This window comes from Euprymna scolopes, chromosome 7 (genome assembly GCF_053919585.1).
Source record: "Euprymna scolopes isolate OS-2025 chromosome 7, ASM5391958v1, whole genome shotgun sequence".
NCBI lineage: Eukaryota > Metazoa > Mollusca > Cephalopoda > Sepiida > Sepiolidae > Euprymna > Euprymna scolopes.
In genome coordinates this window covers 152,254,053-152,280,764 of record NC_136488.1, presented here as the reverse complement: position 1 = coordinate 152,280,764, position 26,712 = coordinate 152,254,053, and the positions used below count along the sequence as shown (strand labels likewise).

At 36.9% G+C, this 26,712-nt stretch overlaps 1 protein-coding gene across 1 annotated transcript; it reads right to left on the bottom strand.

The window, feature by feature from the left end:
- Positions 1–7,356: 7,356 nt before the first annotated feature.
- LOC145280061 (transmembrane protein 254-like) lies at positions 7,357–26,109 on the bottom strand. Its single transcript, XM_080131750.1, has 4 exons — positions 25,858–26,109; positions 13,007–13,110; positions 8,822–8,881; positions 7,357–7,614 (listed from the first exon to the last, which is right to left on the bottom strand). Exons 1-4 carry the CDS (start codon positions 25,969–25,971, stop codon positions 7,506–7,508), a joined length of 387 nt encoding a protein of 128 aa, XP_079987876.1. The 5' UTR covers positions 25,972–26,109; the 3' UTR covers positions 7,357–7,505.
- Between the last annotated feature and the right edge of the window lie 603 nt (positions 26,110–26,712).

Sequence of the window (26,712 nt, the reverse complement as noted above, 5' to 3'; positions counted from 1 at the left end):
CATAAATTACAATTGACTTTTATTTTTTTGCACATTAGTTTTCTTTCTTATTTTTCAAAAATGTCCTATTTTTGCATTGTTTTAATTAACAAAAAAAAAACCCTCTCATTAAACGGGTACATATTGCATGTATGTTTATTTTTATGTATATTTATTTATATGTATGCGTGTTTAAACAAAACTGCATAATCAAATTTAAAAATGGTTTCTTTTTCACATAAGGTAAAAATATGTTCCATTTCTTTTATTTCTCTCCTCTGTACACATATGTTTGACATTCAAACACAATTAAAAATGGCGTCTTTTTACATGCTAAAATTTTAAGAACCAAATACTTTCTAATTTTTGTTATGTATAGTTGAATATAAAAATATATATTTATTTTTTAGCATAATGAACACAAGGGACTTCGCTATTAGTAAAAATAGGGGGGGGGGTTGCAATATTTTTGATTCATAATGGGGTATGATTCCACACAGTCAGGCGATTCTATTTATAAACGATGCTGCTAGGAACTGATGAATCGAATTAATTCATGTTCTGCTACCAACCGATCAGAAACCAGAATTGCTCCATAAATATTAAACCTTTTCTGTCTACTGCAAACCAGTCACCACTCAGGACCTGTGTAGAACAACGAACCATCAGAAACTGTTCTGAAACTAAACATGGCTTACACTTCTAGAGATTGGCTTTGACTAAGGCTCTTAATTGATCGTTGTCAACATCTAATGGCCGACCACTATGCTCATTTTCAAGACTTGTGTCGCCATCACAAAATTTTCTTTTGCTGTGCATTCAGTAATGTGAACTGGGCCAAAAGCTTCGTTGATATCACAGCAGCTTTTCAACCTAGCTTGGATTGGAATAAGAAAATTGTTGCTTTTTTTCATCTTGTATTCAACGTTCTGAAAATGAAACGTAATTGTTTTAAAACGATAAAAATTAAAATGATTATAATTTAAGCGATTAGATAGAGTGAAAAACGCTCTTTAAAATGATATATAAGGTAAAGTTATTATAATGAAAACTCATTTGAAAATACATCCTTTGAAATCAAAATTAAAAATTCCACGAACTTTCTTCTCAACCTAATAGAACGAAATAAATCTGTTTATTAGATGCATTCTCACAGTTGGTTGGTCTTTCATGTCTTAAATCATTTTTCATCATTAAACCATTTGATTGAATTAACACTTTTTCATTGATTTTTTTTTTTTTTCTGTTTTCATTGATTTTTTTTTCATTCTGTTTTCATTGATTTTTTTTTTCATGTAAAATAACGTTTAATACATACTAAGACATTGGCACAATTTGGGAAAGATGGTGTTTTTTTTTTTTTTTGTTTCTGTTTTCATTGATTTTTTTTTTCATGTAAAATAACGTTTAATACATACTAAGACATTGGCACAATTTGGGAAAGATGGTGTTTTTTTTTTTTTTTTGTTTCTGTTTTCATTGATTTTTTTTTTTTTTTCATGTAAAATAACGTTTAATACATACTAAGACATTGGCACATTTTGGGAAAGATGGTCTTGGTTACATTGTTAATATTTTATTTTTGAAATGATTTTTGAGCAACAAATTATATTTAAAAAACTATTTGTCTCATACTCTTTAATCTTTGGAAACAAAGAACACTAAGCATAAAATCATTTAATTCAAAAGTTTCTGAATTGTTTGAATAAAAGATGGCTAGAATTATATATTTTCATGCGACATCATGCCATAACTGAAGAAATAAAGGTCAATCATTTTTTCCACAACAAGCATCTTATGCAAACATGTAATGCAGCTCATGTTAATCCCCCCCCCCTTTCTCAAAAACCAGCTTTGGAGGAGATGAAATAGGAAGTCTTATTATGTCAGCCGATTAACGATTACGGTTTGATAAAATTTTAACCAGAGAGAAATAAATGTGTGAACCATAAAAAATGTGTGTTGTGTTTTATTGACAAAATCTTGATGTAGGTTCACGCATGTGCATTTCTATAATGTAATGGGAATTATGCAGCAACTCCGATTTAATAGATGTAGATACATTGTGTTACGATCAGGCACAAATGAATAGAAACGATTCCCTGCCTTTTAAATCTGTGCCTAAAACTAAGCAAAAATTCCATAAGTAAAGTTCCTTTCTTAGAAATACTTGTATGTAATGACTATAACATGGTTGTTTTCAAGTGCAATGTAAACAAGTTCTTTATGAGCCATCATTTTTAATAATCAAATTCTGCCCAATTTCCACCATTACTGATCATCATGGTGTTGTCTCACTGGCCACCTGACACTCATTAATCATTATTCTCTAGTGGTCCTTGGGACTTGAACAATGTGTTTAGTTATGTAAGCTATGTAACATGTGTATGAATACACATGTTCAAAAATTTGAAGATGCAAATGTTAACTGCATTTTGCAATTCTGAATTTTTGAGATGAGAACAAGAAACAAGACATATGCCCAACCCAAGGGAGGTAACTTCACAAAAAAAAAAACGTTTTTCCTCCTTGGAGTTGCCTCCCCCCCTGTATTGTGTTAAAAAAAAAATATGCGTAGGTTTCATAAAACATTTTTTTCACTAATATTAACAATTAGTATAGATATTCCGCAAAATTGAGTCATAGGAAAGCCTTTAAAAATATCTTTATGATCTACGGACCCACCCTCAAATATACACGGTTCGAATTCTTGTAATGCAGAGCCAACCCTCTTTTCCTTAGTAGAGAAAAGGAAGCATGTTTTCAACACCCGAAGAAGGTCGTAGGTTGCAGCAACCGAAACGTTGTGCTAATAACACCTAAGATGAGAATAATAGTCTGATTGAACAATATAACACAAGCATTAACTGCATTTTATTTTTGTCTTTACACTAGGATTATTTTTTAAACAATTGAACTGCAAATTACTTAATTTATGAAGTCTAGTATTGAAAATGGTAGTAGGAGAGATAGTACCAACTTTTTATTGGTCACAATATTTGTCTTTCTTTGGCACTGATAACACATACTACACAACTGACTTTGGACGGTGAAGGTGGCTAAATGGTTAACAACATGGCCTGACAACCTGGATGTGCCAAGTTTGAATTCAGTTTCACAGAAACTTTCTCACTCAGGGATGTTGGCAATCTTCACGTGGTCCCTCCCGTAAGTACCTGATGTCTTTCTAGAAAGAATTCTAACTAGAAAGATATCAGGGAAACTAATGCTTAAATATCCGATTCATATGAAATGAAACAAATTCTCAACAACAGACTTCAAGTATTGGCACCAACGGTTGAAAGGAACACGTGTCTATTTGCTTTTCTCACCATGAAGGTCAAGTTAGACACAAGGTAGACATTTAATGTAGTGAAGAACCCACCTCCCAAAAATGGAGTACTTCTGGACTGAGACGAAAATAAAAATTGCCTTTTTTAAAAGAACTTTTCTTTCTCTGACCGAAGATAGAACAGATACTACACTTTGAAGGCTATACATTCAAATTAGAAGAATTATGTAAGATAGAATGAAAACACAAAAAGTGAATTTGAAAAAATTTGTATTTTTATTGATTCGTTTTTTTTTTTTTGTTTTTTTTTATAATAAAAAACAGCTCGGCTTCTGGCAGCTTTTCTTCACAATTTAGTAAATTAGAAGAAAAATTACATATTGTTCTGGAAGACAGATTTGGTTTAATGGCCGATTGGATAATTCTCCAAAAATAATACTGGTATCATATAAAGTTCAGTAGAGTGAGTAATTGTGGTGTTGGTAATTTCTATAATCAACAACAGTATGTTTTTCTTTTTTTATTGAGTTAAGTTACATATTTTTTGTATTGAAAAATATTGTAAATTTCAACCCATTTTAAGTGAATGTTAACTAGAATTTAAAAATAAAGAAAAAACATATTACAAGAAGGTTTGGTACGTATCAACTCTTTTATATGCATTACTAGAAAGAAAATGAAACTTTCGTCCTTTGAATTTATGTCTGGCATCGGTGGAGTGTATTTTTTTTTTTTTTTTTTGTCAAGGTGAGACATATAACTGGCCATACAATTTGGGTCCTCAAATAGAGAACACTACCAATGGTGACATAAATTATTACTAAATAATATTTACTGAAAACACTTAAGTGTATAAAAGGACTTTTCATAAATATCCATTAATTAGTTTATTAATAGTTATGATTACAAATTATTGCTTGTTTAATGCTTTTCTGAATAGTATTTTCAAAATTTGTTAGTTTACGATTTAATAAAATCTTCACCTTTCTGATTTATATTATAATAGAATTCTATTTGCTACACTCTTAATCAATTATTTTGTATAACATAAATTGACTTAGTATTTCTGTAATTTCTAAAGTATTCGGTAAAATTTAACAGGGAAAACAATGAAAGTGTTCTCAAATCTCTGAATATATCCCTAAAGTGGCTATGAGAGTAAAAATTAAAACTTCAAACATTTTTTTATAAATTTTTTTTTTTTTTGGGGGGGGGGGATACAATGAAAATGGTCTAGAATCTCTATTATCCTGTATGTGCTGAATATCTACATTCCCTACACTTAAGTGACCCATTCAAAAACCCCTTAAAATTTGAAATACAAATATATGCGATTTTAATTAAATTCAAACTAAGGTTGACAAGAAAGTTCTTACAGAATTTGTAATTTTTATTTCAAATGATGTATTTTGAAATAAGTTTTTGTTATACCTTTATTTTATATATGATTTTTTTCGCTCTATCTAATCGTTTAAATTAAAATCGTTTTAAAACAATTGTGTCTTCTTTTCAGAACATTGAATACAAGATGGAAAAAAAACAAATTTGCTCAATTTTCTTATTTTACATTTAAGCTGGACTGAAAAGCTATTGAAACAGCTTGCGATATCAATGAAGCATTTGGCCCAGGAACCACTACTGAACACACAGTACAATGGTAGTTTAAGAAATTCTGTGGCAGCGACGAGTCTTGAAGATGATGAGCGTAGTGGCCAACCATCAGATGTTGACAATGATCAATTGAGAGCCTTAATCAAAGCTAATCCATGCACAACTGTTCAAGAAATTCCTGAATTAAACATAACATTTACGATGATTTCTAACCACTAGAGAAAGATTGGAAAGAAAAAAAATCTTGATAAATTACAAATTGAACAACAACCAAAAGAAATGCCTTAGCATTAGTCAACAGAAAAGGCCCAATTCTCCTCCATGACAATGCCCAACCGTACATTGCTAAACCAACCCTGCAAGAGTTGAACTAATGGGGTTACAAAACTCTGCCTCATCCACCATACTCTCCAGACCTCTCACCTACCGACTACCACTTTTTCAAGCATCTCAACAACTTTCTACATGAGAAATGCTTAAAAAATCTAAGCAATATCAAAACACCTTCAACGACTTCATTGTCACCAGAATGCAAGATTTTTACATTACTGGCATAAATACACTTGTTTTGCATTGGCAAAAGTATGTTGATCCTGATGGTGCTTATTGATCAATAAATTTTTGTTTGAGCCGAGATAGGTTTATCTGAATTTAAAAGTTAAACCGCAAGAACTTTCTTGTCAACTTGATATAAGACACTAATTCAGAAAAGTGTTCAACATTCCAGCTTCTTTCAATTATATTATGAGAGCAAAAAGGAAAGACTGGTAACAGTAAAAACAAAATATGGTGTTATGAACATAGCGAAAAAAAAAACAGTGATCTTCATTAAATCCTGAGAAATGTCAGGTCTTCCTGCTGTAATCACCTAAAATTTAAAAACAAATATTGTTCATTTGTAAGTTAGTCATGGAATAAGTTAGTCATGGAAATAAGTCAATGATAGATATAGTTGCTAATTAATTAATTACTAGATATTACTACACAACCACTTCATAAAATTATTCTTAGTAATTATTAATTAGCTGAAAGTGCATGTTACATATAATGTGTTTTGTCAAGCCATTGAGCTTGCAATGTTTGTATGGTGTGTAGCAGAATGTTGCATTCAAGATATTTTTCTTTTGAAAAAGGCTTGGGTTGCTGGTAGAGCGAATCTGAGTTAAAATATAAAATCTGCAGCAAAAACTAATTCATGTTTGATAACCCACCTCGAAGCATTTACAAGGTTTTATTTATGATTGATTTAGTAGTAATTTACTTCAGAAATACATCCGGCCTCAGTGATTGAATCTTAGTTCTATGATTGCCAGGTTTGTTAAAGATAGCACCAATTATGATAATTTTGTGTCATTCGCTGAATTAGATTGAATTGTTTTCAGAATTTTAGTCGCTGGCTGGAACGTACAGATTGTTTATTTAAAATTGGGTTTGTGAATGATATTCATGAGTTTTTGTTATTTCCATTATTTGGACAGTTATCCTCATTGTAATTATATTCACATTTCTATTAAATACTCTGTCTTTTGTCAGAGGCCTTTGACTGCAATGAGTAATGTTTCAGAAATTCCAAAATTAAACACTTTATATAATCTTCTGGAGAAGACTGTTTTCAATAGGTTTTCTACCATATTTTTTTAGACACCTCCTATCCATTAATTTCTTATTTCTGTTAACAGAGATTGAACTCACTTTGGAATAGAATTAAACTTTAGGATATCTCTGAACCAACATTTATATCCACTAAGTAAGGTGTCCAGTATGCATGGGATGTGAACTGATAATAACAATGCATGAGAAAAATAACGGGTTTAGTTTGGCATTTTTTTTTTTTTTGTTGAGTACTATTGGTTGCGAGAAAAGAGAAGGCTCTCCACTCATAGATTAAAGAAATCAACACCATATTATTGCATTTTTTTTTTTTAAATTTTAGCTTATTTTAGGAACAATTTATCTTGCATGTTTTATTAAAAGAAATGGCTTCGTTTGAGTGATAGAAAATATATTTTTTATTTTACTCAGATGAGGCCATTTACTTTGGCAGAACATGTTGCTGAGGTAAAATTTTTATAACAATTTTCATTTTTTTACCATATAGCCATTTTATATATATATATATATATATATATATATATATATATATATATCTCGACACACGCACAGGCATGAAAGAAGCAAATAGACACCGTTATTATTATTATTAATAATGAAGGCTACCATCAGAGGATCCTAATTAACCTAGTTGAGATAATATTAATTATTTCCCTTTGATGAATTGGTCAATCATTTGATTAATAGTGGAAAGTGGAATCTCAAGGTTTGCAGTGATTTAATGCTGATAATGTCTACGTTCAGCTCCTCTGACATTTCTAATAATTATTTGGCTTCTATTATATTTAAACGGTGATATATGATAGCTATATTGATATCTGAGATGAAAAAAATGTCAATTAGTATAAAATATTAATGTTTAAAACTTTTAATACTATTTTTTGTTTGGCCCAAGTGATAACCATTAACAAAAGTGGTGGAAGCTTTTATCATGCATGAGTTAGTTTTGCGGAGTGTCTATTTCTTTCATATCTGTGCATATAATGGCAGTCTTTCGTTGTGGTCATTGCTGCTAATTTTTTTTCTCTCTGATTGGCTTGAAATAGCGAAGACAGAATATTCCGTAGAGCAAGACAAGGAAAAACCATTGCAGTGTATGCGACAAATTCACTTTCTCTCTTCTGAAAAAGAAAATACAAAAATTATGAATAAAAGTTTGGGGGTGCACATAATTAAAAAAAAAAGTAATATAATATCATCATAATACTAAAATTTTGATAAGCTTGTTTGTTTTTAGGTAAGAGGAAGAGTGTATGAAGCAAGAAATGGTGGGAGGAGAAGAATAGTAGGAATAGATGCGGCAGTAGCAGCACTATAAGAAAATGGGAGTAAGTAGATGATGTAAATAAAGAAAAGGAAAGTAAAAAGAAAGTATTAAAAAGAGGAGGAAGAAAATGGTACAGAATAGTTAACAAAGCTTCCTGCCCTTCTTCATATTAAGAATGGATTTCTAAATAATAATATTAACATAAGAAAGGGAGGTGGTTTTTGTTAATTATTTTATATCTTCATAGTGTGTCGTCCAACCTGACTGCATTTTCAAACAAAGACATTTCAGGGAAATCATTATTATATATTTACATGTCATGTTGAAATTAGTATAAGTTCCGGAAATTATGAAAACTTCTCAAGTGGAAGATTTGCTAGAGCTAATTTTTGGAAAAAGCGTGCAGAATATCGAGATGAAGCAAGATGGCCGACCTGAAAGATAGTGTTATTGGATTCTACACAAAGCAACTTTATGCAAGGACAGATAAATCATTATTCTGCACAAAAACTTATGCTCGCAGACGCAAAAACCTACCTTTTTTCACAGAAAATGCAAAATCACTAAGTTTTTGTTGATTGTTAGTTATCTCAATCAAATCTATCAAATTTAATGAGTTCATGTCCATTTTCAATAAGTGCGTTTATTGTAGTCAGGTCTAAACAGTAAAATGCAGTTATCTTCCCCTGATTTCGATCTTCTAAATGTTTAATTTACAGTGAAAAATCACAACTTCTAAAAATTCTGTTTTTATTTATAATTATTTTTCTACTGGACCATTTTTCATAATTTGTAGAATTTATACTAATTTTGGCATGATATGCAAGTATGTGATAATGTTTTCACCTGAAATTTATTATGTTCAAAGACACACTATAGCAAAGTTGCACCCCCCCTCCCAATATTTTTTTGGAATCAGTTTATGAACAATCTAATGGCAAAATTTGTTTTGAGGGCTTTTCAAAGATGGCAGCAAGAAATAAACTTAACACCTTCACAAAATCATTTGAGTACTTTTTGGAATCACATAAAAGGAAGTGTATATAGCAATGAACCCTTACCTGCAAAGAAAGAGTACATAACCGGCCTCACCAACATGGCAAATCGTTGAAAACCACATTCTTTAAAATGAAAATAAAAATAAAATAAAAAGTTAAATGTTAAAATTAAGTATTAACCAATAAAAACTGAATATATATTTTAATTAAATGCTTTCTAATTTCCTGAAAAAAAAAAAAAAATATTTTAATTAATATCAATTTTACAATAGAATCACTGTTTATTAAGGCCTGGATGACCCTCAAGGATAAGGGTTAATGGGTGTCAGACAACACCGTGATGATGAAAATTGGATGAGTTAATTTATTTTGGAGGATGGCTCATCAAGAACTTGTTTATGTTGGACTTGTAAAATAATCATGTTATAGTAATGGTATGGTATACTGTTATAGTATAGTATGGTAATGGAGATCATGTCCCTATCCCCATTCCTCAATGATATAGGGTTTATACTATGAGACTACTTTTTGTAAAGAATCGCTATGACAAATATGTTCATGAAAGGTTTTTTGGGTGATGTTTTGAAAAAGGGGGAAGAATTGCTGTTTTCTGGGTTTGAATCTATTCATTCTAACACTTATCACTGGCTAGGTTTTTTTTTGTTTTTTTTTTTAAGCTCCGTACATCAAATAGCTACATGCCTTGTCTGAAGCGACTTCCATAAAAAATTTTTTTTTAAATACAACATTATTGTGGGGTTTTCATTCATACGTGACATATATGAAAAGTGAGTATGTTTTACTTAATTCTATTTATAATTTAAAAATTATTAAAATTTAAAAAAAAAAAATAGAAATGTTTATGTGGTCAAATTTTAGAGCAGAAGTACACAGAGGTTCACATGGATTTCAGGGAAATGGTCTCATGGTTGAATGGCATGCCCCTGTTCTCTACCTATCCTTAGAAGGAGGTTGGAAATTTCTCTGTTGATTCATCTTCCATACATAGCTGCTTCTCATCGCTCCACGAGAATGTTAAATCCAACAACTGTGTTTGTTGAACTCACACTCAACTCTCAACTAACTGACTAAAAAATCCCCATCTGCATTTCTATTTATATTAGGGTGTGTGGGGGGGGGCTGTAATTCCCGTTAACTCACTCACACCTAAAATATACTCACTGGCCTGTCTCACAATGCAGATGCATGCTCTGTCAACAGAAATCTTGGGTTTGATTTATGTCATCGATAGCCTTTGTCGACGCTTTTGCACTTCTTGGCACAAACAAGTTGTGTTCAACTCAGTACCGTGTAAACCGCACTATTACTGTCATGGACTCCATAACATATTTACTTACATCTTTCACGCAATTAATGCCGAGTACATCTAAATGTATAAAATGTAAAATATAAGGGATCAATTAGGTATTAAGGACCCCACGAAATAAGCAAAACAAAAAGGATGCCTTCCGATCAACACTGGTTTGCTTTCAACACACAGGACATCTTGTAAACCTTTACTCCTGATCTGAGATGGAACATGTGCATTAAATCTGTTGCCAAGGCTACTGGAAAAATGGTGGGATCATTCTACTACTCCAGTAGATATCTCACTGGTTGTATCCGACCGTTGAAAAGCCTGCAACCAAGTAAAATCAGAAGGGTTCCAACACCTAATGATGAACTACAGTCTTCATTTCGTAAACTCAATGACAAAGGTTACCAGGAATCACGTGGAGAGAATATTCCTCTTTGCCATCGGTGGTTGCCCTTCAGTTGGCTGAAAATATTCCTAAGAAAATACCCCCCTAACCTAAATAGAAAAAAGAAATAGATAACAAAAAGAAAAAAATCCCATGTTTTTGAAAACTTTTCTTACGACAAAAAATATTTTTATTTAAAAAAAACATCATTCATGAAACTTACAGTAGTTTAATGTGATATTTTTTATTTATTATACTTCTATTTTTCTTTGCTGCAATTATTATCAGATACTTGTTTTTTTTTTTCCTAGTGTTGTAAAATTTGATCAGTGCTCGGCATATTCTGTCAGTTTACATAAGCTGTTGGGATATGCCTAGGCAGCATCATGGAAATAAGGGTTAGTAAATGCAGAAGTACCAAAAGTCTTACTAGAAAAAAAAAACACTTATTAAATACTACACACCATCTCTGTTGTTTCTGATACACATAATGGGTCCTAAATTCAGGGTCCAATATTTAGATTAAAAATTGATCAATGCCACACCAGGGGCCATGTGTTATAATTGATATTAGTTTTAGATCTGCATTGTATGGGAATCTTCAAAACCTTCCTCTAATGATTGGGGTCTTTAAAGTTCAGGACAATTTGAGAAACAATTAGAGAAGTACTTTGACTTCTTTACTGTCAGATGGAATGTAGCATTTTAATATCACGGCTGAATGTGTCTGTAATGGTAGTTAAAGCTACATATAGTCCACCTCCACAATTTTCTTTAGAATGACATCTTTTATTGGTTTTCAACTATGCTGATTAAGAAAATCTCATTCTAATTTTGCAGAGACAAGTACTTTTAGAGATCACTGGCTGCTATGTTTATATGCACGTGTGATAAACAAATCTACTTCTCTTCTACCGACACTGCCAACCCCAATTGTTTTTTACCATTTGTGAGTGGGTATGCTGACAACGATTATCATCGTTAAATTTGGGAGAATTATTACTCCCCCCCCCCTCAAAAAAGGCGGTTTACTCTGACAGTCGATCTTCACATGGGGATGTTGGGGATATCTATTCTGAACACCATTAAGATGGAGAGGTTGGTGGTGTCTATTCCGAAAGCCGTTCTTAACATGACAATACTCAAAGAAGTGCAATGAAAAAAGTCGTAATTGTTTTACATATTAAACTAAGACTGGAATTTAATTTAATACTATTGGTGGAACTAAACTGAAATTTAATTTAATTTAATACTATTGGTGGAAGAGTTGAAAAGAGAGGAAGACTGGAACAACAAATAGAAACAGCTAGGACTGTTACCACTGATTTCGATCACTCTAAACAGTTCATATACAGTGAGAATCTAAAATTTCTGTTTTTACTTTCTATTATTTTTCTAATGGATTATTTTTTGTAATTTTATTAATTCATATTGATTTATGCATTCCTTTAATTGCTTTTCTTAGATTCAAATAGTACTTGCAGTTAAAGCCAGATTATTACATTTCGCCCACGGCCGCCAGTATCCGCAATTGTTCAGGTTTAGCAGTGGCTACCAACAACAACTGTAGTTTATTTTTTTGTGAAGGTAGGCAGGGCAGGTTTCCACTGGGCAATGCCGGTTAACAAATCCTGCTATTTACACTATCGTTCTTGTAAAGTTTTCATTTTTTTAGTTTCATGCTCATATGAAGAACACTTGCTAATTTTCACAACCAGCAACAAATGAGATCATTCTTACAAACACAACAGGAACAATCTCAATAGCTTTTCCATATTTTGCACTTGTGTTCCCCCCCCACCTGCCGCCAACGTACATATCCCCGACAAACCCGCTTAGCAATAAAATCCCACCCCTTCACTATTGAGGTCCCTAAATGCCAGAAAGCATTCTATTCTAATTAGTTTCTTCTCGCGTACAGCTAGACTTTGGAATTCCCTTCCTGCTACCTGCTTCCTTAGCTGTGCTGATATGCAGAAGTTTAAATGTAACGTAAACCAACATCTTGTTAATCTTTCTTAGGTATGGTCCCAAATAGTAGCCCCTTACGTCCAACTGGCGATATGCCTTGTTAGGGGTGAACGAAAAATATGTATATAAATTTACTTTCTCCATATTTGATTTTTCCATCTACCTCCATTGTCTTTACACTTGTTGCACGCAAACTTGTTATTTCTTAAACTGCCTGTTTCCACTGCATTTTTTGTGCATTCAAGTACTACAAAACTTAATTGAATCTGACTCCCTTTCCACAAACCTATAAGGGAAACTTTACTCTTTCTAGGGACTTTCCAACACAAGAATCATTGATCATCATTTTGATATTGGTAACATTCATTTTCAGACTTTTACTTTCCAGAACATTCCTCCAAATCTCCAACTTGACAAGTATTGCATTGTTCCATAGATAAGCATTAAATGTGCCCCTAATACTAGGAGGATTTTCATAATCGCACTTTAAATTGCAGAAAAATTTGAGAAACTCATAGTAGATGGGTACTTTAGCTAGTTTAAAAAAAAAAAAAAAGAAAAAGAATGTACTTACAGTCCAATGAGAATATTTGGCTGATGAACAATAAGATATTTGATGAAGACACCAAGGGGACCCAGATATCCATAAGGAATTGCAGTCGGAAGGAACAACGACAGCTTTCAAAAAGAAAAAACAAAAAAAGATTTTAAAATTAAAAGGCAACAATATAAATCCTACATTAATATCAAAGTCATCTGTGGGTCAACTGACTACTTTTAAATCATGAGATATAGGAATTTGAAATTTTGTAGGAACAATGCGAATTGTTGCAAGTTGGTTATATCTTTTTTAAACTTTTATTTCACCATTATTTAAATCATGGTTAAAATATGCAAAATTATGCAGATTATCAAAATTTAAAAAATTTTTTTTATTACATTTTCACTCCAAACAAGGCAAATTGGCACTTTGGTGTAGGAGGCTACTATCAAGGGCAAAAACTATTGGGGTACTATGTAGGGATATGGGCAGCAAGATGTCGGTTCATGTTACACTTGAACTTCTGCATGTCAGTACAGTTGGGAAAGCAGGGACCTGGAATGGAATTCCAGAGGCTAGTGGTTCTGGGGAAGAAAGTACTGGAGTAGAAAGATCTTTTACATCTAGGGATCTCTACTGTGTGGGGGTGGGATTTAGCTGGCTGTCGGGTTTGTCGAGGGTGTCTACGTCGTGGGGCACAAGTGTCTGCAGTTCGCCAGAGCATTCACCATTAAAATACTTGTAGAACAGGCAGAAGGATGCAACGTTTCATTGATGGGACAAAGGCTGAAGCTTAGATACCAGTTCAGGGCCTATCAGATTGGCGACTCTCTTTTGAACCTTGTCTAGGAGCGAGAGACTAGTAGCAGATGCACCAGCCAAATGTGACAGCAATACTCCATACATGGGCGAATGGTGGCTTTATAGAGGTACAGGATACTTTCGGGTGTTAGTAGTTTTCTAGCACAGTAGAGTGAGCCTACCTTTTTCGCAGCAGCTCTGGCAATGCTTTCAATGTAATTGTTCCAACTCATGTTTCCTGTGAACGTTAGGCCAAGGAGTTTAAAAGATGTACTCTCAGATAAAGAGTCACTGCCCATTGCTATTTGTGGCAAAGACGGTTTCTTGTAATTATTGAAGGAAACCAACACTTGGCAGCATTGAATGTGACCATCCATTTTTGTCCCCATTCCATTACAGATTGGAGGTCATTTTCAAGTGTTTTTGCCATTTCTTTAGACATGTGTTCATTAGTTTTCCTGTCGTGCCTGTTATAGAGTGTAGTGTCATCAGCATATATACCCATCTCAGAGGCAATTTTGTCGGAGAGGTCATTTATGAGTATTAGGAACAATAGAGGTCCAAGGATAGACCCCTGAGGCACTCCCACATTTATATAATATTGTTTAGATGTACGACCGTCGAGGACAACCTGGATTTTTCTCTAATCTAAGAAGGATTTAATTATGTTAAGTATTCTACCAGTGATACAGTATGATCTAATTTTCCTGAGGAGACTCTCATGCCATACCCTGTCAAAAGCCTTAGATATATCTAGAGCTACCGCTCTGCCCTCCTCCGCTTTGTCCAGTGAATGGTATATACGTTCAGAGATTACAGTTAGGATGTCTGCTGTGGAACGGACTTGTCTAAATCCATATTGTTGGTCAGTCAGAAGTTTAGCATCTGTAAGATGATGGACTAGAGCACGGTTAATTAAGGTCTCAAATATTTTGTCAAAAAGTGGGAGGAGGCTAATAGGGCGATAATTTAATGAGTCAGTTCTGTTACCAAAATTCTTGTAAACTGGTACCACAAAAGCAGTTTTCCAACAGCCCAGAAAGCAAGATTCATTAAGGCATTTGTTGTAGAGTTTGGAGAGAATTGGAGCTACTTCAGCTGAGCACTTTTTTAATAGCACAGCTGAAATTTTGACTATTTTAAAGCCTTCTTTATCCTCTATACTCCTATAAATCAGTTTTTCTTTTGTGTGTATTGATATTCATATTAAAAACCCTCTTTTCTATTTATTTTAAATATTTATTTAAGAAGAAAAATCACAAATTTTACAGAATTTTAGGGTTAAAATTATATAAAACAGGCAACTAATTCTTTTTAAATGTGGCATGAGGCCAAAAAGGGTGTGGGGGGGAAGATGGGTGTCGGGGGTCGTCCACTTGTCTATTCCCTATCACTAGTTGCAATCACCACAATACCGCATTCACTCTAGGAGTTGGATCTACTTAAAGCCCCAGATGACAATATGTACAATTTTTTTTTTTTTTTTTTTTTTTTAACAATAAAATTATATACAATGTTTTTTTTTTTTTTGTTTTTTTTTCCTTTTTTTTTTTTTTTTTTTTGACTTTATATTTACAATGAAATAATGACAAAATGGAAATTGCGATGTGTATGATATATGCGGATGAAATTGTGATGTGTATGATATATGCGGATGATGGGCGGGGATAATGAGAGCCTTAAAAACACCCCAAAATAAAGAAAAATAACAGTAATAAAAAATAAATGAACCAAATAAAACGTTAAACAGTGAATGTGTTAGTATTGACCCACCCTTACCTATTTGATTTTGAAATGCTTCCTGTTTTCCGGTATCGGCCGAAAACAAGGGAGCACTTCCTAAGAGGGAGTAGGCACAGCTACGGACAAAATAAAGGGGGGGGGGGAAGGGATATTCGGTGACCTCCAAGAAAAATAACATCGGGACGGGTTGGGACTAAAATAAATTATCAGGACTGGGCTTCTTTGGAGGTATCCTAACACCTAAAAATAAAAATTGGGGACATGGAACTCATTTATACCAACTAGCTAAGGGACTGATCCACTACGGGATTATCTTGATCTGGTCTGGGGGTTGCTTTTACGGTCGGCGTGTGCCATGCCTAGGCAGGGAACACGTACTCAAGCTTGTTTCGTACAAACGCACATAAACTAGCGGTGTGAATCCACCTCCTACTAAACTGTGAGCGAGATAACCTCCTTCTATCGCATCTGATTTTGATTTTAAGTTGGTGTTTAAAATACAAAATCAGATCCCGATGAGAAGGTGGCTCCCCCCCACGCCCTATCTCTATGCGTGAAACCCACACTACCAGTCTAGCTACGGCCAAGGTCGCTAGGAACACCATTCGTTCCTCCCTAGGCCACAAGGGATCTGCGTTGTAGACAACGGATGCTAAATCCAGGATCGTCACCTGATCGGGGACGATGCGAGCCGTGACCTCACTGACATACTCCCAGAATTCACGGAGCTTGGAACAAGTATAAAAAGCATGTTCTACGGTTTCTAAGCTATCTTCGTCGCACCGTGGACAAAAGGGACTAAATACCATACCAATTCTAAACAATATGTCATTGAGGGGTAGAGCGTTTCTAACCAATCGCCAGGTCAGGGAAAATTCGGAATTGTTAAGGTATCCCCGGCCTGGCGCCCAATTCCACAGAGAGCGAACCTCCCCCTCCGACAGCTGCAGCCGCTCCCCAAGCGGGTCCGAAGCGGTCCCCACCACTAATCCCCGATATAATGCCCTTCTAGGCTGTGCAAGGTCCAAGGACCCTGGCATCGCTCTAAGCGCATTTCGGCATTCGTTGAAGAATCTTGATTGCCCTCTCGGCCTTCTTTGGCATTCAATTAAATGATTGGGGATAAGGTCGGGAAAAGCTGCACCGACCGCGGGACCCCAATCAGACACCTCAATCAGAGTTCTACCCAGGAACGCCAACCTTTCGGCATTTTTGTGGCTAGCCAGGTCAGGCATCCCCAGGCCCCCATCTTCAAGACGTTGAGTGCAGACCTGTCTACGGACAAGCGGCCGTCGCTCATTCCACAACAGTAAGAAAAGCGCACGCGTTAAGGCCGCCATGCGGACCGCAGGCAGAGGAAGTACAGCCAATCGGTAAAGGATCAGCGGAAACACATAAGTGGCGCATGCCTCCGCCCTACCTTTAAGGGACAATCCCCTTCGAAGCCAAACCCTGACAGACGCTTCGACCTTGCTCTGTACTTCCGACCAGTTCTTATCTAGACATAGACCGGGTCCAAACCAAACACCCAGAATACGGACCGGGCCATCCGTCCAGACAAATGCGCCAGGCAAAGCATTCGAGCCCCGCCAAGCGGCCAACCTCAGGCCAACGGATTTGCTGAGATTGACTACAGCCCCTGTAACTTGTTCATAACGCTTGAGAGCCTTAATCACCGTAATAATATCAACGACGCTCGAAACAAATACAGTGACATCATCGGCAAACGCGGAAACCCTGGCTCGCGCACCGCCAGGAAGAGCAATTCCGCGCAGGGCCGGTCCAGCCACCCTGGTCCTCACTTTCCTAAGGAATGGTTCCAGCGCGAGGACATACAGCAAGGGCGACAATGGACACCCCTGTCGCACCGACCGAGAAACCGCGAACGGCGCCGACCGCACCCCGTTGACCTGCACAACTGCCGTCGGCCGAGCATACAAAATGGAAATCCATCTGCAGAAGCCGGATCCAAATCCGGCGGTCTCTAAAACAGCCATCAGGAAACGATGATCCACCCTATCAAACGCCTTGGACTGATCCAAATTAATCAGCGCGGCTTCAGTGTCGTCTTCTAAATTTTCTATGACTGTACGTATCAAATGCAAATTATTTTGAATTGATCTTCCCTTCACAGCGTAATTCTGATCCGGTTCGACCAAGTCAGCGATAACAATCTGCAAACGATTCGCCAGCACTCGGGCCAGGATTTTTAAATCCGTATTCAGCAACGTGATTGGCCTAAAATCATCTATCCCCCCAACATGTGTGTCGTTCTTCTTCAGAAGTGTGACCACTCCTTTGGTAACCTGACTCGGGATAGATCCCGTGTCAAACCAGTGGTTAAACACACCCGTCAGAATCGGAACAAACATGTGTGACATCCTCAAGTAAAGTTCGTAGGGTAGTCCATCCAGTCCTGGTGATCTGTTATAGGCGACCTGCTTCATAGCAGCTATGACCTCACACTCTGTAACCCGACCATCGCAACCAGCCGCTCGGGCCGCCTCCAGGCGGGGCGAGCCAGCCAAATAGTTGCCAAACTCCTGGACGCGGAGCCTGGACAGCTGCGCAAAGAGATCTTCAAAGTGCACTCGAAACCGCTCGCAAATCCCCCGAGCCGACACTAAGGAGTCCCCTTCCGGGCTCTGAATTTTACGAATGTAGTTATCCGATTTGCGCCCGAGCGAATAGACTCGTTCGGCTTTGTCAACATTCACAGCTTCGTTGGGCATCTTTTTAATTCTAGCCCTAACTACCTGGCCCTGATATCGCTCGCTAGCCAAACGACTCAGATCCGCCTTAGCTAACCCTATTTCTAGGGAATCCCCCCCAGCCACCGCCCGGGATAGTCTATCCTCTAGACGCTTCTCTGCCTTGGCCCTATCTAGCGCGAGGCGTTGGCCATATTTGACAGAGAAGTCTCTAATGCTAGATTTGGCGTTTACCCACCACTTACTCCCGGTAACCGCCCCCACTAATCCCTTCTGTATGTGTTTAGTTAGCCTTTCCCGAAAGTCACCTATCTCCAGTAGGGAGGTATTTAACTTCCAGTACCCAGCTAACTTGGGGTTGCTATCTAAGTCTAACCTGGCCACAAGTAGTTTGTGGTCAGAGTGGCCTAACCAGTGGAACGTGGGACAAGATATGTATTCTATGTTGCCTCTTCTAACTAACAACCGATCCAAGTAAGTACTTGAAGCGGAAGGCCTGCTAGAGAGCCACGTCCACGTCTCCCGCCCCGGGTGATCCACCCGATACCTGTCTACCAGATCGCATCTAGCCATCAGGTCCGACAAACTGGTTTCACACCCATCCGTCCCGCTAGTCCCGCCCACCTTATCTGCCCTGGGGTCAAGGATGGCATTCCAATCACCCACTAGTATTAACCGTTCCGAACCCCCGAGAAACACCTCCAACCGCCGGAAAAAGGAAACCCGCTCCCGTACGCAATTGGGCGCATACACCACGACGACTCGAAACGCTCTATTTGCCACGGCAACATCGGCCACGATCAGTCTACCATCAGCATCCGCGTGAACAACGCTAACCGTTGCAGAAAGGGTGCGCCTAACTAACAAAGAAACCCCCCTACTTTGACTATCACCGTATGTTGAAAAGACATCATAATGCCCCTCCAGCACCCGATGATCGTCAACGCAATCGTAGTGAGTCTCCTGTAACGCAGCCACATCTATATTCATCGACATGAGGTCCCTCAGTACCCTAGCGGCTTTGCTTCGGCACCTCATGCCCCTAACGTTCAAACTACACAAGCTCAAGGACGTGGCCATTGTGTCTAGATATCCGCAACCACCGACCTAAAGTCTTTGCTAGAAAGGGTGCCGCAGGACTGGGCGAGGTTGCCCGAAAGCAACTCGGACGTTACTCGTCCGTCTCGCGCAATACCTCCGACATCCAGGGGAAACGTTAATTTAAGGGCCCTATACAAACAAGGGTGGACGTAAATAGGAACCCTACCTTCGCATCTCGGCGCCAGCTGATCGAGGGAGTCATGCCTCTCTTCCACCAACTTTAAATCTGGAATCGCCCCCCTGGCGTCGTCGATCATATTCCACATGGCCTTCGTGCGTCCAGTTTTTGTATGGCGCACAAAGGTCATGACTAGGGGGGCGTCTGGGAAGTTTTTAGGGTTGGTAACACTTTTCCCGTCGATTATTTTCATTTCTCTAAGCGGCTTAATCAGGCCCCTATGGCGCTGCGTTATATACGTGTCAGCGTGAAGGGGGTCTACTTCGCAAATCCGGTCTCCAGGAAGGTAGGGGAGCTTTTTCGTCTTTTCACTCCTTACAGGAGATACAGAGGCGGCTCTTCTACCGCTGTTGGTTTTTGTCGCCGGCTTCTCCTGGGACAACGAGCGGGCACCGGTTGGGGGGGTATCGAAAAGGGATGGGGATTTTGGTTCAGCCGATGAGGTTAGGGTAGGGGTTTTGGGTGGCTGCACCGTAGAGACAGTCTTCTCTACATTCATAGGGGACGGGGAACGGGACCCTGCCTCCTTGTTTTTTCTCGCCTTCTTTTTAGTTTCCTTTTTCGGCACTTGGTACTCTATCACAGTAGCCGTTTCCTTATCGTGCTCCCCTTCTGAGTCAGACGAGGAGACCGGATGCATTCTTTTCTGGCCGCTAACAACTTCTTTAGTGGTAACGTTGGTGGAAGAGACCGTTGACGACACTGTGGGAACCGGCTGACCTTGTACCTCAGGGGGCTGCTCTCTTGTGGAGGGGGTCTTGGTGGTTCTGCCATTCTTCTTTACCACTGTAGTCCAGCCGTCCGACGTTGTTGCTTCTTTGCCCCCTCCGGTTAGCTTCTCAGGGGCTGCTGGTACCACTGCCGCCGGCTTTGCTACTACTACTACTGTCTGTGGGTTTCTTTTCAGACATTCCCGTGCCATATGGCCCTGCTGTTGACAATTCCAACAGTGGGGCCTGCGACCTTCTACTATAATGCTCATCGACCATATGTCGCACCTGAGCATGGGGGGGATGTTTTGTAATCCTTCCTTGTCAACACGCATTTTTAGGTTGTAGTCCCCTACCATAAGGTTACGGAGACCACGGACAGGAATGACGGACTCTACGTCCCCATATTGACTCATAAAGGCCCCTAATTGCTCAGGGCCGAGAATACAGGGGACTCCCAAAATAGACACGTTCGTCCGCGTCTTACTTAAATATTCCGGCTTAAGTCGAATATGTCGCCACGTGTGTTCCGATTTGAAAATATTGGCGGCGTCTTCCTCTTTGGGCAGTAGTAAATCCCACACTGCATAGCTTCTACGGCAGATATAGGTTGCGGGGATATTTAATTCCCCCAGAATTTTCGCCATGTCGTCTTTCGGCACACCGGTTAGCGCTCGTTTCTTTGTGTCTATGGAGACTAACGATATTATTCTCTTTGAAAGTTCTTTCATAGTTTTCGGTTCTACTCTAATAACATTTCCGTCGGTCAAATCCTTATATTTTGTATCGAATAACCGGCGGTAATCCCCGGGAGTTAGTTGCGACTGGGGGCCCCAGTCTTTTACCACTGCCACCGCGGCCGTCTGCGGTGTTGATATTATCGTTTGTGACACTGTTAACAGCGGTGATTTCTGTCCCGGGGCAATAATAGAACCGGACGAGTCTATTGTTTGTGAACTCCCTGGCAACGTCGGCCACTCTTCCGGCTTCTCCCTTGGGGACGACGGTTTAGGGGTCAGTGCCGGTTCTTTTGTGGCTGTGGCACTAGCTGCCCCATTCTCTCTTTCAGTCTGAGCAGCCCCCTTTCTTTCTCGTTGACGCGACTTTCTCGCTTGTCGTAGTAGCAGTTCTTGTCTGTTGCATTCATCAGCGCTACTGTCGCTGCTACTAAATTCTATGTCGGCTTGCTTCGCGGCGTTCAACTGTTCGTCTAAAAGCGTTAACATGTTAATGGCCTCTTCCCTGTCGTCTGGCAACCCGTTCGAAAACGTCTGTTCCGACTCGGTGCTTCTCCATATTGAGATATCTCCAGAGGTTGCTGGTTTAATTCCCGACCCTAGGGGGTCCGTTCTCCCATGGGCGGGAGGGCTGACAGTTAAAGCCCTCTTCCTCGGGTGATTCCACCGAGTCGGAACACCTCTTTCAGCTGGCCTAAATCTACTGCTACTACTATTACTGCCGGGAACAGCAGTACGACTAGTTACGTGAGAGTCGCTGCCTAACGCAAACGATTCCCCTAAATTAGCGGTGCGGGGGACAACACCGAGTTTTGTGCGGGGGTCAACACTAATCCATCCTAGTGGTCTGTCTACTGGGCCTGAACCGGCGGGCGTGTCGGGGACACGAACGCCAGAAACTGGGCTAGGCGGGGGGTCGGAACTCGGACCACGTGGCGGTAGAATTTTTTTTTTTCCAAGGCCTAATCCTGTGCTCAGAGGTGGCTGAAGCCCCTTCTGGGAACCGGACCCCGGGCTAGACATGTCTGCACTACCGGAGCCCGGCCAAGTTACCCTCCTCCTCTGCGTCTTCTTCCCGGTTGGCCCGGCTGAAGTTTCCGTTGGATATGACTTCGAACAACCACCTCAGACGCAGACCGGTCGAGTCGGAAAAAGAGACAACCTGAAATAATTCGTAAACAAGACAGTCAATGGCCTCGCGGGGAGGCAGAAAAATAAAAACAAGGCTCACCCGCCCCACAGGGACCGGCAGCCGGTCTCTGAACAGCAGCAAAATGAAAACACAGCCGAACTCAACGCTCTTTTCTATTTATTTTAAAAGAAAATACAATTTTCTCATGTATGGGTTGTGGAATTGCATTCACTAGCAAAAGATCTAGCTAATTTGCATATTCTTTTAAACATTCATTTTAATTAATTCCCTATTAGTTGGTTCAGTTTTCTAATGGGATAATCATCTTTAGTTAACTATTACGTGTAATTATATTCATGCAGATATTCTACATGATTTATACTTACATAATATTTGCGTAAAAAGTTTATAGTAAATACAAAATTGTTTCTATATATATTTATGTATACATATATATTTTTGTTTAACAAATTTTGCCTACCAAACTCCTATTATTAACTTACTTAACTATAACAAAAATATTAACTTACTTAACTATAACAAAAATATTAACTTACTTAACTATAACAAAAATATTAACTTACTTAACTATAACAAAAATATTAACTTACTTAACTATAAAAAAATATTAACTTACTTAACTATAACAAAAATATTAACTTACTTAACTATAACAAAAATATTAACTTACTTAACTATAACAAAAATATTAACTTACTTAACTATAACAAAAATATTAACTTACTTAACTATAACAAAAATATTAACTTACTTAACTATAACAAAAATATTAACTTACTTAACTATAACAAAAATATTAACTTACTTAACTATAACAAAAATATTAACTTACTTAACTATAACAAAAATATTAACTTACTTAACTATAACAAAAATATTAACTTACTTAACTATAACAAAAATATTAACTTACTTAACTATAACAAAAATTTATCTTAAAAACTAGTTTATTTTTTATTTACAAAAATTTCAGTATAAATTTTACTTCTATCTTTTAGATTAAATTTATATGCAAGTCTCAAATATTTTTAAGGTTTAAACTTTTAAAACGTTTATTGCCGGTTTTTCAAGAAGATAAATTCTACATATTTGTGTGTGCGTGCATTTTGTTGGGTGAGGGGGTGGTAGATTTAAAATCAATGTGCGATACGAGACGAATGAGCATAATAAACTACCTCTTTTCCTTCTATGTTCGTTGAGATTACTCTTCCTTCTTCTTTCCTTTTCACATCTTTTATCATCGGATTGTTACATCGAAATGTGATTCAGATGAATGCAAAAACACAATCATCTTAATTGTTTACTTTCTTTCTTTCTCCGGCCAGTTTCAATATACCCTCTTCGTTACTTCCTAAAGCTACCAAATTTTAACATGAATGTGTTAAATCAATAAAAAATATTTTCAATCAATAAAAAATATTTTCAAATCTCCAAAAGTAACACGTATACGTGAATGTAGTAATCTAGTGCAAAATTCTCCAAGCCTATAAAACAGTGGCTTGATAAACAGAGTTATTCCTGGATATCGCAACGCCTGCGTCCACTCTCCAGACATCCATCACAGAAGATTGGAATGAAGCTTGCTAAAATCCCTTGATTTTCAGTGAATAGATAACACCTAGAAGTGACTTATGTTTAAATTAAGGCTAGACAATCGAAAAGAGGGGATGATTTTCGAAAATATCGGTGAAAAAAGTTACCCCTCCCTGTAGAAAAGTGCCCAGTCGAGGGTGAAGAAATTAATGTTTTTAGCCAATTTTTCATCTGAAGGGTCGAGCTTAAAACCGATACTTGTGAAAATCCGTTGCCTCTGTTGAAAGTTTTAGGCAGACATGCAAACATACATATATACATTTATACATTGATAGCTCAAATTTTCGACCTAAACCAATTAAAAAGCTTGCCCTATCTCTGAATACCCTTTATGTAAAATTTTAAATGTTTAGACCAGAAAATGTCTGAGTAATTTGGTAGAGACCGCAGAGGTCACACACACACACACATACAACGAAACTTTGAAATTAACTTTGTCTATTTCTTATTCATGAACTTTAAAACTTCTCCACAAACTTTGATTTTTCAAAGTATATTTTATATTCCTGAAAAATTCTTGATGTATAAATATATTTTGTACTTTAACATGTTTTCTCGCTTTCATTATGAAATTTCCGTTGTTGAGTTAGCGCTTGTGTTTTTATTTATTTTTTCATTCGTCAATTCGACTACACATTTATTAATTGTTAACGCTGTTCTTGGGACTTTCCAAAGACTTCAGCAAAATAAACTACACGTCGCTAGGAACAGCATAAGAAGGGGTCAGTCTGAAAAGTTAGAAAAGAAATGACTTTTCATCCTTAAAAAACATAGTCATTATTTTAGCAAAAAAAAAAAACAAAAAAACTAAAAAGTACATTTTTAAAACCGTTTAAGAAAAAATAGTCAATGATAAAAAAAACTCTCCCTGAACCCTATAATTAATCCTAAGTCTGAGTGACCATCCCTCCAAAAAATCTTCCTACCTTTTCTACCATCAACCTCTAAATCTAAGTAACAAGTCCTCTTCTCTCAAAAATCGTAAAGCCGTATGTAATCGCCTAAAAATTAGAATATTTTATTTTTATGATTAACTTTTTACCATGAAACCCATTCTACACACACACACACACACACACACACACACACACACACACACACACACACACACACACAATGCACAGAATTTTTCTCATAATAAATATATATATAAAAAAAATCTACTTTAAACACTACCCGGTTCTAGAATTGAAATCGGTGACGATTTTACCTTAAATTTATAAGCGAACTTGATCTCACATTCTAAATTCTAATTTTGTTGTTGTTGCTACGATTCTCTTTTGGGGGGAGGGGCGGAAGTTGTTCATCGACAACAATGTAACTCATTTACTTATTTACTAAAATACAGTTCTTATTTAAAATTCAACCTAGTTTAAAAAAAAAAAATACAGAAAAATATTTATGATGCAGTTTTGCACGTATCCGTCATGGAACAGAAACGTCATATGCCAAAAATCACATAAATTGATCAAGTAGTTTTGATAACCATCTTTAAACGATTTAAAGAATTACAAGGCTGATCTCGGAAATTTGAATTATTATGGACTTATCTGCCCCCCTTTTTTTTTCAAGTAGGCGACGCAAGACAGACAATCTATTTTTGCTTTCTCATAAATTTTAATTTTCCTTCGTTAAAAATAAAACTATTTGATCAATTTACGTGATTTTTTGAAACATGACATGTTCGTTCTTTGACGGGTACATACATCATGAAGATTTTGTGTTTGTTTTACAATTCCTGAGACGCTAAAGGTTGCAGCTTCATGTCGTCATCTTTGTTTTTGTTTTAACTTAAGCGCTCAGCGCCACTTGCGTTTCACGCTTTAAAAATAAGTTAAAACAGCATAAAACCTTATCCAGACAGATAAAAGAGTAACTGATCTTGCCTTTGGTAACATTTATTTGTTATATATTTGGTTTGGGACACTTTTTGTCTATTGTCAAACATACCCGGTTTATATATATATATATATATATATATATATATATATTGAATTTACCGCTTGACAGTGGTTGTGGAGCTGGTGTCTATTAAGGGGGCCTTTCTTTACGAATGCAAGAATTGTTAATAAAAACAATATATATATATATATATATATATATATATATATATATATATATATATATATATATATATTAAATAAAAATAATATTCACCAGTAAGAGGGTAATACCGATAGGCACAAACACAAGTGGTAACCAATGCGGCAATTGCGGTTCGGTCCCTCGAAGTCGGGGTTTTTTAGGAGCTGATTTGTTTCGAGAAGCCATAACGTGTAACGATGATGTCTACGCGCTTAATCGCCTGTTTCTATCCGGTGATACTTTGGCCTTTTTATATATTTTTTTATTTCCTTTTCATAAACAAAAATACCAACAGCAGCATTAAACGCTACTTAAAGTGTCACGATGACACGCCTACTTTTTTTGATAATTGTTTAAAGAGAAATTTTTATGCGTGTGTTATCGCGAATATTATTTCGCTTCAAACTGAGTGTGTTTGTCAAGCAAATTTCGTGAATGCGTTATCACCCTCCATCCCCTCCCAAAAAGAAAAAGATAAAAATTATTTCTATGTTTTTTTTTTAAATTCTATTATTTATTTTCGCCGTTTTTCTTTAAAGGGAAATAACTCCTTTCGTTTTGTATTACTCTGGCTGCCCCTATTTATTTATTTATTTATTTATTTATTTATTTTCATGGAAATCGCCACAGACAAGGCGTGAATCCATTTGATGTAAAGAGCTAAAAGAAAAGGGCAATTCGGAATTTTAACTCATTGTTTTAAGGGAGGTAACTGTATTTTACTAAAGTAGTTAAAAAAGCAACAACATTTTTCTTACAATTACTCACATGTTTATAAAAAATTACAATTAAGGGGGAAAGGATCTTTCTTTTCTTTTTTTTTATTAACGCCACAATACCGGATTTTACATTTTTTTTTTATTAATGTTACAATACTTTGTTACATTAAATAAAATAGTTTTTAAAAAATAATTTTTTGTCTTTACA

What these genes read in the sequence shown, in the direction of transcription:
- LOC145280061 (XM_080131750.1), bottom strand. Translation starts at nt 25,971, where the DNA reads ATGGCTTCTCGAAACAAATCAGCTCCTAAAAAACCCCGACTTCGAGGG. An exon ending in TCGGTATTACCCTCTTACTG is followed by an intron (nt 13,111 to 25,857) that starts GTGAATATTATT and finishes TCTTTTTGAAAG; the next exon opens with CTGTCGTTGTTCCTTCCGAC. An exon ending in CCAAATATTCTCATTGGACT is followed by an intron (nt 8,882 to 13,006) that starts GTAAGTACATTC and finishes TTCATTTTAAAG; the next exon opens with AATGTGGTTTTCAACGATTT.